We start from the raw sequence: 12602 nt of genomic DNA, 5'->3' as shown, positions 1-12602 counted from the left end.
GAGTCTGATTACCTCGTTTACTTCTTTTTATTTCTATTCATTAATTGAGTTTTATCCCCCATTACTTCAGCTCCCCAAATGTGCCCTTCCTACAAAGGAATCCAACACACACTTTGCCGTTAGAAAGTTTAATTACTGCAGCTCATCAAAAGTAGAGTTAGCAGGAATGGAATAGTCATTAAGCATTTAATAATGTAATAGTGCTGAGAAAAAAAAAACTATAACAGAGAGTGGGAAAGGAAAGGAGAGGGACAAGGCAACCCTGTCTATTGCCATAAAGACTCTTCATACAGATAGGTAATTGGCTGGTGGACAAAACCAAGTGTCTTCAAGAAGCTAACATCTAACACTGGAGATATATCCATCAGGATATTTTCTGACATCACAATAATGCCTTTGGAAAGAGCCTAAACCAGGTTGAATACCAAAGAAATTTGATTGGCAAGGGGAAGTTTCTGAACTAGTCAGTTGGGGCCTGATAGCTACATTATCCTTATTACTTCTCTTTCCCTAGAAAAGCAATTACATACTTGAAGATGTCGGGTTGCTCAGGACTGCACCGAAATGGATTGTCTCGGCCAGCCATGTCACAGACATACAACAGAGTTATTGACCCATAAATGAACACTTATTTGTCACGCTCATTTTAATGTTTAATTGGCTGGAACAGCAGAAACAGATGATGGAAGTTTACCAATTCTTCCAGCGCTGGTGCTCAGCTCGCAGACAGCTCCTAACCCCAGAACAAAACGTGGCAGACAACTTCAACGCACCTTCCACCTTCACATCAGTTCAGGCCTTCATTTTCCAAGAAACCCTTCTCAGGACAGAGTGGATTTATCCCAGCCAAGCTTAGCCTTGTAAGAGGGCAGAAGACCCATTTCAATGTGGGACAGCCAATTTATCTGTTTGATAAATTAGAAAGTTACTTCAGGATAGGATTTACTTGGTTTGTTGCAAAAGGGAGCAACTAAGCAGCCTCTCTGTGACAGGCAGAGGGAGGATAGCACCAGCCTCTGTTTGCCCATGCAGGCAAGCACCACTGAGACTTCTGCTACCCCTCATACTAGTAGTGTGTTTACATGGATTTCCAAAGCCTTTTGATAATAATCCTCACCCATGGCCATTAAATGATAACGTCATAAGCAGGAGGGAAGGTCTTTGTGCTGCTTGATAACTGACTACAAAAGTAAAGACTGAACAGGAATAAACAACCAGCTTGCAAAATTGCTGGTGATGGCTGAAATCTCTGAGGAAAGAGTGCAAGAGCTTGGTTTGTTCAAACCACACAAACAGGGAAAGCATGCTGAGACTGAGGCATCCAAGTCTGTTAAACCAAAAGCTGACTCTAAAATGCTACAAAAGGATCTCAGAGCAACAGGGTGAAAAAAACCCCGCAGATGAAATTCAGTGCTAATAAATAAGTAATGCATATGTGGAAAAGCAATCTTTAGTCTAAATCTACAGTGATGAGTTCCAAACTAGCCACTACCTCTGCAGAAACAGATCACAGGGAGTTATAGACAGCTCTAGTCTAACATCAGCTCAGTGGTATTCAGTGGTAGTTAATAAAAGGCAAACAAGAAGGATGCATTTGAAAAAAAAAGAAGAAATAAGGAAATGTTATTAAATTGCTTTATTAAATTTCATCTTGCACTTACTACAGCTTTGGCATGAAGACAAGTGCTACTGCCTTCACCTGGAAGGAAAGAAGAAAGAACTAGAAATTATTCAAAGAATGACAAGGGGCAAAGCTACCAAGCAGCTTCCAAATGGGGTAGGATTGAATAGATAAACTCTTCAGTCTGAAAACCAAGTGATCAAGGAAAATCAAGGAAGCAAATAAAGCAAAAAGCAGGACAGGGAAGGTAACTGGAGGAACAATTACTGTTTCTCATTACACAGGAACGATGGGCACTCACATGAACCGATCGTGGCAAGTGCAAAGCAAATGTACAGTTAAACTACAGAACTCTCACTGGCACAAAAGGCTGCGAATCCAATGAGGAATCAGAGAAATTTATCAAAGAAAAATCCAGGAGTGCAAAGATAACACCAGTAGTTCAGGAAACCTCCAAGCCACAGACTCTGGGAAAATATATGAAACCATCACTACATGCTTACCCTACTCTGGTCCCTAAGCATTTACTCTTCCCTGCCACTGAAGACACAATACTGAGCTAGAAAGACTCCTGCCCTAACAGCTGTTCTCATTGATGCAGAAGTCAAATGTACAAGTTGAGACCTCCTACCTTAGCTTTGCCCTTTGAGTGCTGTTTTGACACTTATAATTCATGGAGCCAAGAAACAGCTATGATCATCAAAGAACTTACTTAAAATCTCAACAGAACAAGTATAAAGTGTAGTTCACCCAACATCTAAAGTGTTAGAGCAATCTTTAGGAAAACTAACAGAAGTACTTTGCACCAAAGACTGCAAATTCAAGATGCCTCAATGATGCACTCAGAACTGTTCTTCTAATGGATTTTGTTGTGTGGGGGTTTGTTTAGTTTTGTTTCTTAAAGCAGACTGGAAGAGATAATTGCCAACAACAGATAACATAAAACTCCATTTAGAAAGCAAAACCAGACTTCTGCATCTTGAAAAGTCCTCAGGGAGAAGATGACTGGGAGAATTTAGCTGTTCAAAACAGGGAAAGCTTTTTCAAGAGGCTGAATGCAAAAAGAGATGTTCTAGGAACATTCTCTCCTGGAGCAAAGAGCAGTTGACTGCTTGGCAAAGGTGGTTCCTCTGGCATGAAGCAATGCCAAGGCTAGAGGAAATGAAGCAAGGCTAGAGACCATTCCTGTGGTGACTAGAGACCATTCCTACAATGATGCTTCACCTGAAAAACCAGCTTGGCTGCCAGTGGTATCCTGTTTGTGCAGTTAACTAAACACCTTAATGAGAGGCTAAAGCATTTCCAACAATGACTTCACAAATTGCAGGTGTTTTGCCACTTGCTTATTTCAAAGATGACCCTGAGACCAAGAGACAAAGGGGCATAGGGCCATCCCACCTCCTTACAGGGAGGCATTCACGGTAAAGCTCTTTCGTCCCTCTGCAAAGACACATAAAGAAAGTAAGATACCTGGTTCTCCTCTGCAACAGAACACATAGTGCCACCTGCACTGACCTCAAAGCTCACTGCTGCTGGCCTCTGCCTACTATGAGCATTGGCAGACTGCAGCCATTGTGCCACAAAACAGCTGTGGTGGTCAAGAGTGGAACAGGCACAAGACTCCCTGTTGCAGAGGGTGGTCAGGCTCCCTGAGCTAAAACTGTGCCTGCTGCCAGACTGCATTCCTCCTGTACCAGCACTGACCACTGAAAATGCCTCCCTCTGCACAACATAGCCCGCAACACAAGGTGATGCCCGCAAGGCGTGCGACCTCACAGCAATGTGCCACTGTCTTCAGTCCCTGGCTTTAAATCCTGCATTTTGATTGCCCTGAAAGCAGGTTTAGATTTTGAGGGTAAAGCAACAGACACCACTGCTTGGTTTTTTTTCAGGACCAGCTTTTGGATTTCAGTTTTCAAACACTGGTTTTGCCTGTAGTGGTTGACAGGACTGAGTGGACCCTGATATCACTGCTGGAACAACAGAGAAGCCCGCAGTTGCTCTCTCAGCTGGTGAGCCTGCTTTGCAGGCAACGCTGCACACATACTGCCTGAGCAAAGGTGCCAACTGCTTTGTTGCACCAGCAATGAAGCAATGATTCATATGTCTACAGGGAACAGAAGAAACAAAGACTGTACATGTCAATCTGGAAGATGGGAAGAAATAATGCAAAAAAGCCCAGCCTGTATCAGCAGAAGGAATCATCTCATCGTCTGTACAACCTAAAGCTTATGTTGATGAGGCTTGAGGTTGTCTTCAGAAGGTGAAGAGCAAACCAGGGATAAAACTGCCCCTCCCAGCATATATTTTGAGCTGCAAATATTTTGCAAATGTTTCTGCTGAAAGGGACTTTTCTCTCAGTAAGTAAAATCAGCATCTGCTGAGTGGTGACCATTTAACATTCAACCTGCTGCCAATCTACATTCCACAGAGAGACCTGCAGGAGAGACGTGGAGCTGTGCCACTTCTAATAACTGTGACTGGCACCATGTCAATGCTTTAATGTAGAAAGCTACCCTCTGTCACTAAGCAGATCTCTCCTTTCTTTTGGCTAATGGCTTTCACACCTATTGGCAACAATGTTAAGACTGAAGGGGTATAAGCCCGCAGTGTCTTCTGAGATCTGCTTGGCAAAGCTGACTACAGAAATATCCAGACAGGGATTGAAGAAGGGAGATATAAGAAAAGAAGAAAACTATTGTGGTTAATAATTCTACTGTCATTGCTTTGCTCTTCATCTTTGCTTAGTGTCTTCACCTGTTTGCCACTGTAACAAAGGTCAATTGAGCGGTACCTGTGACATGCTTTGCTTGCTGTGAGCAAAACTATGCCAAACCCTCTGCAGCAATTCTCAGATCCAGGACAGGATCTTTATGAGCCAGGCTTTTAGTATATTTAGGGGAAAATTTATATTAGGGACATTAATGGCAAAGGCACAAGGCTCAGACATTTTCTTTTTTAATGTCAGCCGGGTCTAGAGAATGCTCATAACAGCAGACTACTTTGGCAGTGGGCATCCTACCTACAAGTGGGTTTGCACCCATCAGCTTGCAGCAAAGATAGTGGGCTGCATGGACAGACACACACGTTCACCGGGGAGAGGGAAAGCTGTGTAGATACAGCCTGCAACCTTTGGTCCTCAGACAGAACAGTCAAGTTGTCCTGAAATCTCCCTATAGATACAGAAAAGCAAGGGCATGACCTATCTTCAGAGCAGGAGGCAGGGAATGGATGCATGTTTGCCGAAACCAGCTTAAGTTTTAAACGTTTACACAACATGAGGCCCATGCAGAGACTGAAGCCATTCATATTCTTGCTTTCAAATCTAAACAAACATGACTGAAATGAAAAAAAAAAACCAAACATGTAGTGAAAGGCAGGCAAGTCTGACTTTTTGCTTCTTTTAATCCTACACAGACACAATCCTTTAGAGTCAGGCAGAAAAACAGAAAACCCACACAAATAAAAAAAAACCCAACAGACCACCAATCTTAGCAGTCTTTGACATATCCATAATTACTACTTCATTTTTAGCTAATGGTGGAAATTAGTCTTTGGATAGTTGATAAAAATCAACCTGTCTCTGCTGGGTTAGTACCATGATCTGTGGCCCAGCAACTACTTCTAGTACAATTGATTTTCCTTTTTGGCAACCAATAGGCCAGTCAATAATAATGTTGTTTGAGAAGGATTGAGTCACGAGGGAGATGAACCCTCCCTGCCATTTATTATGTTTGTATTGTCTTCATTTGAAAAGATTTTTCCTTTTTCTCCACTCCCCCCCAATGAGGATGTGAGGGAAGGCATTACAAGGGGATGGCTACTCCAGGTTCCTGTCTCCAGAAGCCCCCTGACTCACCAGTGTGTTAGCATGCAAATAGAGAGGAGAGATGCAGCTGTCTGCTAGAGGTTTGTGACAGGGGACTGGGAGAAAAGACAAGCTGGGGAGGCAACAACATTCCTCCTGCTACTCTAGATGTCTTTGAGGAAAAAAAAATCCAGCTAACTTAAAATCATGTGTTAATAAGCTCGACTTTAGACAGCTGTGCAGCCCTGGGCGAATTGGTACAAGACACAGACACAACATTGGCACCAGAGATCAACCAATTCTTTCTGCAGACAGCACAGGCACTAGATGCTTTTCACTAAAATTACTGGTGTATATGAATGAATAAAAGAAAACCCACATGTAGTAGCAACAGATTTCCTAATCTGATGATTTTCAGCTGTGGTTCTCGTGTTTCCTTTTCAAAACCCTGAGGGTCCATGGGTGACCATTAAGAACTTGCTGACAAGTGGTTAAAGTCTCAGTACAGTGATCTGCACCTTTGCTAGGAAAGTGAAAGGTCAGCAAATAAAAAAATGACCAGTTCTAGCTTTTTTCATCTTGTAGTCATAATTCTAGTACAATTTTAGCATACACAAATGACCAGAACAGTGATAAGCTAACGGAAATGCACAATATGTAGTTTGAAAACTATAAAATAAGACTTAGATGCAATTTTAACTCTGCTGCTCTACCACACAGATACATACACAGCCTCTCATTATCCTGGGTTCTACTTAGAACTAACAATATTTATTTTAAGATTTGTTCACATAGCCAAATAGGCTCAAAAAGCTTTTTCAAAGTAGGCTGATCTGTGGCAATCACTCCAAGATACTTCTCCCCACACTCCCAAGGGCATGCCCTGAAAACAAAGATTATTATTTTTGAGTAATGAGTACTCACAAATGGGATAAGGAGCAGCCACAACAAGACCAGGAGGACAGTCTATGGTCTAGAGGGGACAGCCTGCAGTCTACTGTTTTGATGTCACAAGTGAGAGATGTTATTTGTCCTCTCTTAATTACTACAGCATGATGCCTTTCCTCTTTCTTAATAAGGCACCAGTAATGTGTATGCTTGTCATGCCCTCTGTGCATAGGAGTAGCAATCATGTGGGGCCTTTGTATTGATGCACAGAACCCTCCTTTTCAAGCTGCCTTAGTTGCCTTGCTCTTGCAGGAGTAGGTGCCCAGAGTCTTCCCCAAGAGCACTCCTCCACTCAATAGCACTGAAGCAGTATGATGTGCCCAAGCTTCCTCCTAAATACTCTACATGAGCTCCTCTGAGAACTAGTTAAGCAGCACTTGACATACAAGAGAGCTGTTCTGTCTCTTCTACACTGGCACTCCACCACCAGGTACAACTGAAGACAAGTGAAGTCTGTGATCAGGCCACCTCCCTTGCTCCTAGCACAGGGAACACTGAGGGGGATGCTATGTCACAGCTGCTGGGGAGGGCAAAGCTGGTGTGCAAATCTGCACTGCATTCACTGCTTCTTCAGCCCCCAAAAACATTTCCCAAGGCCAGAGAGAATATTAGAAGGAAAAGCTCTCTCTGTAGTGGAAAAAAGTTTTCCTTTGTTGCTCATACTCTACAAGGAAAACTTATTCACGTCTTCATATATTTTAACACAAGAAATGGATATTACAACCATGTCCTTGAGCTCCTTCTTAACCCTCACATTACGAATATATTCCCCTTTCTTTCACTTCACCACTCAATCAAAAGCCTCCAGTTTAGGCAAACAGTTCCAGTGGAAGGAAGCTGTTTTCAGACTGAGCATCAAACTCTGGGTATTTCCAGCAGAGCTCCAAAATACCCTACCACCACCCACTTTGAAACGGCCTCTGGCTCTGAAGATTTAGGTAATTCAATTACACATAAATGCCCCTTTTCAACAAAGTAGAGAAGCCTGTTGCCTTTCTGTATCCCCTTGCCCATGGCAATCACTTCCCACCTCTTTTCAAATGTGCTATTAGAGCTAATTATGAACTCAATGGTTGCAGCTTTTCCGTGACATTAGTGAACCACCCTTTTGAAAATGTTTAAAATAAAAAGCACAGGGGTTGGATCATGAGGTTATTCCCAGAATCCAAGCTGCTTTGAGCATGCTACAGGAATGAGTGGAGCCAGGCAACCTCTCCTCCCGCTCTCAAGCTGTCCAAGCAGTAAGCTGACTTTTGCAGAGCCTCTTGATCCAGAGACTGCAAGTACTTTGACAATGGATAGTACAAAGATAACTAAAATAAGGCAGCAAAAAGTGAATAAGGAACAGTGAAATGCTATGACTTGCTCCAGGTCACCTATCACCACCGTCACCGTCTGCTTAGGGCAGCTAAAACCTTTAGCACACTCTGAGAGTGCCAGGATGGAAGAGACTTTATTAAAAAGGTAACAGAAAAGAGCACAGATCTGTTGTGCTGTTTGACTAACTTTCTAGAAGCATACTAAAACACAGGCAATTTAAAAACAAAATGGCCTATAACATTTCTCATAACCCTCATAATCTCTGTTTATTCTTTTTCTCTTATGGTGCCTGCATGCAGGCACTGCTGCAAAACTAAAAGAGACAGAAAACCACTCAAAGCCCTGAGCAGCGGGTGGAAATGGCTGAGGCTGCATGCAGGCTGGGCTCTGGCAGAGGTCCTGAATGCAGCCTGTGAAGGGATCCTCTACTGAGAGACAGTGCATCACTCTGAGACAACAGCCAGAGATTCCCTTACACTTAACCTACTGTTCTTTATAGCCTACACATTAACTGGTAGCACATTTGGTAATGCGTAATAGCAGGCGCTGCGGTGTTTATGGCCTGTTAGGGAGCCAGAGCTTTTCTCTCTCTCTTTTTCTTCTAGTTGCTCTTAAAATTCCTTCTGCTCTTGCTTTGGATGTGAATTCTTACAGGGTAAAGACCAAAATTTAAAAAAAGAGAGAAATAAACAATAGGTCACAAAGTCTTGAAATGTTATTGAAATTTATCTATGGCTGAGAATAAAAATGTGTCTGCCTTCTCTGGGAAGACACCTACGTGAAAACAGAGACCTTTATAAAAACATTCTCTTTTATTACCTTGGTGGGTGAAGAAAAATATTCAAAGATTGATTTTCTTTTTATAGCTATTATTAACCTTTTGTTACTGGCCAAAAATAATCTGGTTAGAAAATGTGCAATACATCAAAAAGGAAAAAAAGAGAAGAAGAATTTAACACAAAATTAATGTTCAGGAAAAAAATAAGATGACTCTCCTCTCCCTAGGAGTCAGACTTTATCTCCAAAGAAATGAGAGGAACATCAGAGAAGCAACTTTTCAGGTTGCTGTGGTGGTGCAGCCTCCCAGACAGAAACATCTCCCAGGCTGGCAGGGCAAAGGAGATGACCAGGAGTCTGAGCCACCTCTTCCCTGATTTCAAGGCAAAGCTGTTTCCAGACACATCCAACATGTCACTTATCAGCTCTGACTGAAAGGTGACAGTCGAGTCTGACAGTGGGCCATGCAAAGCCCCCCCATTTGTACTGGCTCCACTGTCTCTCTTCTTTGTAAGGAAAAACTATAAAATCCATTACAACCAAAATCCCCAAGGTCTAAGAATGAAGAGACGTGTCTCCCCAGCTACTGCAGAGCCATGCTTCGTAATACCCATCCTACCTGCAATTCTGACCAGGCAATGGCAAGAAAGGCATCTTTCATGTGTGTAAACACCAAAACAGCTGCTTATAGCCTGTGAACATTATGGGTCTGCTGATAAGCCTTCAGATTGCAACTGAGCTTAAGGTCCACCTCTTAAAATTCCTGAAGCATTTATCACAAGGCTGCTTAACATCTCGCCGGTACGAGCTTGCAGATTTGTCAGCAGAGGTGTTTCTATGTCCAAGCTGGGCAGGCGAGCAAAGCCAGCAAATGCCATACTGGTGAAGAGCAGTCAATCATAATTTGACAGAAATATGTTGGACAATTATTTCTGAACAGGATCACATTTACACAGGTCAGCCCTTAATTACAACAAGCTGACAAAACCAGGAGCACAGGCAGACTCAAGCTGGCTGTAATGAACCGCTCGCAAAGCGGTTGCTGAACCAGCACAGTTCACAGTCTGGTCTAATATAAGGCACCCTAGAACTAGTTAAGCTCAAGCACAAGGGCTGCAAACTGCAATTGCTTAAAAGCTGGTTTATGTTAAGTTCAGTTAAATTGTACTAGAAATGGTGACTCCCAAGGGTGTGAGGGTGGTATGTTGGGATGGAAATGGCATAAGCTGTTTGACCTTGCCCTCAGTCAGCACCGAGACCCTACTGCAGCTGTCAACCACACCGTGACCTGAAGCATCACCTCCCCTTGCCATGCTATGCTGAAAACAGGCATTTATCAGATGCTTTTCTGCTAAGAAAAGTGGGATTCTCGTTCCATTAGTCCACAAAGTTCTGCTGAGACCATAGTGTCACAAAAAATACATTGGAGAATGCACTTTATGTAGTAAGCTAACAAACACCTCGTCCGTAGGAAATCCATCTTGCCATTAGTGCCATGGACCACATTGGAAGCCACAGTCAGGTGATTAAGAAACTTCACTGCAGGGAGAAATTTCAGCAGGAAATGAAAAAGGCCCCTTATGACTATGTATTTAATGGAACCAAATACTGTTATTTTTCCCAGGCTACCCAGGTTGTTCTCCATGGTAAGTGCCCTGAGAGAACTTACTATAGAGTTTTGGAAGAATTCAGTTTCATGCAAAACATTTAGTCTGGATGCTACATAACACATTGATCCATTTCATCTTTTAGTTCCTTTCTTACCTGGCTGTTAACATCAGCAGCATGCTCTAACAGTATTGAAACCAGCTCCTTGTGTCCTCTGTCGCACGCCCAGTGGAGCAGAGCCCGGCCCTGCAACATCCAGAGGAAAATTAACAAAGCCAGACAAAAAGCCCCATGGAGAATCACAGTCTTCCCACTAAGCATTGAGTAGACTTTTTTTTTTTAAATTGCACTAACGTTAGTATGTAACACACTAATTTGTAACACACCCAATTTGGACTTACAGAATAATGTTAGAAATGTTGAAAGTAACACAGAGTTCAGTTTTTTCTCAATTTAGCATCAAACTTGCAGCCAGAAAAAAAAACATTAGAGGGAAAAGGCAGCAAAGCATGAAAAGCAGGAGCTGTAACATGACTTTCCTATACAGACTTGGGATTCTGACATCTTTGTCTTTTCTGGGAGCAAAGACTTACAGAGCAAGAGTAAGATTTTCAGTGCTGCATAAGCCACCTGGATACCAAGCCCCTAAAACCTCATTCCTCTGGCAGGTCCAAAACACTTGACTCATGGGCCTTGCTTGTGCTGCAAGAGAAGATTAACACTGGGTGTCTGGGCAGGCACCACCCATGACATTCTCCCCTTCAGCTCTGCAACACAGGCTGCTGCATCCATGCCTCCAGCCATCCCCTTTCTACAAGTCTCTGCCACTGCAGGAGGGGGTGCAATGGCAGTTCAGACCTTTCTGCCTGTCAAAGACATGGGAAGTGGTGCAGGACCTCTCTAAAGGTTGACATGCACACCTAAAAACCTATCTGGCCTCAGAAAGGGTTATGGACAGGCTAAAGTGAAGCCAGGCTTTTGGGCTTGGGTTCACGGGTGTTGCTCTGATTCTGGGCTAGACCAGCCAAGCTTCGGAGATGCTGAATGCTTGTTTTTGCAACAGGATATCCCAGCAGAGCTGTGACACATTTTCATACACTTTAACAGCCCTGTGCTGAGGCTAGAGTGCTTATCCTCTTAAGATGCATAACTCAAAGCAGTAACAGAACCTTCTGACAAGTAGCTTTAAGATATTTTCTACAAATTAAAAAAATACTTGATATATTGACAAGTCCAATGAGAAAAGTAGCTCAAAGTAGCCTGAGATGGAAGAAGGCTTTTGGTTTTGTTTACTATGTACACTTAGTAAATGAGGCTTTCTGTTAGTATCAGCCTTTCTTGATTTAGGAACATTTGCAGGGGATTCCTTGGAAATGACCCTGTATATAACCACGAACTCACCCCTCAAGCTGTGACACCATCAGACTGACCTAACTATGTTTTCCAGTATGCTACACAAAACAGTCACAAACCTTCACAGATTAAATCAGTGACATTAGCCCAGTTATAAATCTGCCGACAGAGCAGTGGGGAACAAGGTGAGCAACTCATTTATCTGCTAATGGGAACTGTGAGCCAAATTTCCCAATTGCAGTGCCAAAACAGCAGGAGGGGCAGAAGACACCTGCATCTGAAGTTCATGTTGCTTCTGCATTATATTCTTGGGCAGGGTAGCAGAGGTAGAACAGGATTTTGAGTAAGGAAACAAGATCTCAGACACAAGGCATTAAGCTTTTTAACTGACTTTTTGACCCAGCAAGCAATTAATTTTTGTAACACATAATTTTAATGTTACACTAATTAACCTTGAATTAGAATGAATTTTCTGACTGAATTTCTGTGGAAGTACTGATGACATCCACGGGCCATTTCATGATTAATGTTCTTGCACTCAACACCACTATCAAAGTCTAAAAGCGGGAAAGGGTACAACTCAAAACAACTGGTAAACATGGAAAGATCTTTAATTCATGTTTAGCATCCTTAACTTATCTCTGGACTTAAGACTAAGGATTTCAGTTGGACAAATACCAACTGTTTCGTGCCACAGATGTTTATTTCAAATGACGGAAGCACAATCTCCAATGTCCACAGCAGCAAGAAATACTTCAATGGATTATTTCAGTTGCTTTATGTATATGTAGAGAAATAATATCTTAATTCAGCAAATGCAATTATTGTGCAATTACATAACACAATAAAGGCATTTCTATCTTTGAGATCAGAATTCATGTTACAGATTAGTGGCTGTAACATGTTGGTTTGCACTCATCTCTGGACAAGCAGAATCTCATTTTACTGGTGGTGAACTTGGCTGAGTTAAGCTCATAACGGTCAAGCTCAGGGGTACCACAGCACTGTGTGACTGCTCCCTTCTCATGACACTGGAAGACAGGTTCTGCTGCCAACTGTTGCCTTTTGAGCAAGACAAGAAACCGAAGTCTGATCATCTATAGCCATTAAAAATCTTCTTGTGCTATTTGCAGGAGTATGGATTTCAAGTCTTGGGCCAATTCCACT

General features: G+C 42.5%; 1 protein-coding gene across 2 annotated transcripts in view; it reads right to left on the bottom strand.

The window, feature by feature from the left end:
* ACBD6 (acyl-CoA binding domain containing 6) overlaps positions 1–12602 on the bottom strand; it is an 88984-nt gene that overhangs the window by 33797 nt on the left and 42585 nt on the right. The window contains exons 6-7 of one of the 2 annotated variants that reach the window (XM_062003733.1): positions 10239–10328; positions 616–905 (exon numbers count right to left, since the gene is read on the bottom strand). In XM_062003733.1, coding sequence (XP_061859717.1) covers positions 822–905; positions 10239–10328 — 174 coding nt within the window. In that variant the 3' untranslated portion in view covers positions 616–821. Of the gene's footprint in view, positions 1–615; positions 906–10238; positions 10329–12602 lie in introns of those variants that run through there. The other variant, XM_062003732.1, reaches the window with a different exon arrangement.

This window comes from Colius striatus, chromosome 10 (genome assembly GCF_028858725.1).
Source record: "Colius striatus isolate bColStr4 chromosome 10, bColStr4.1.hap1, whole genome shotgun sequence".
Classification (NCBI taxonomy): domain Eukaryota; kingdom Metazoa; phylum Chordata; class Aves; order Coliiformes; family Coliidae; genus Colius; species Colius striatus.
Note: the sequence above shows the minus strand (reverse complement) of the source record. Positions and strands in the feature narration are given on the sequence as shown.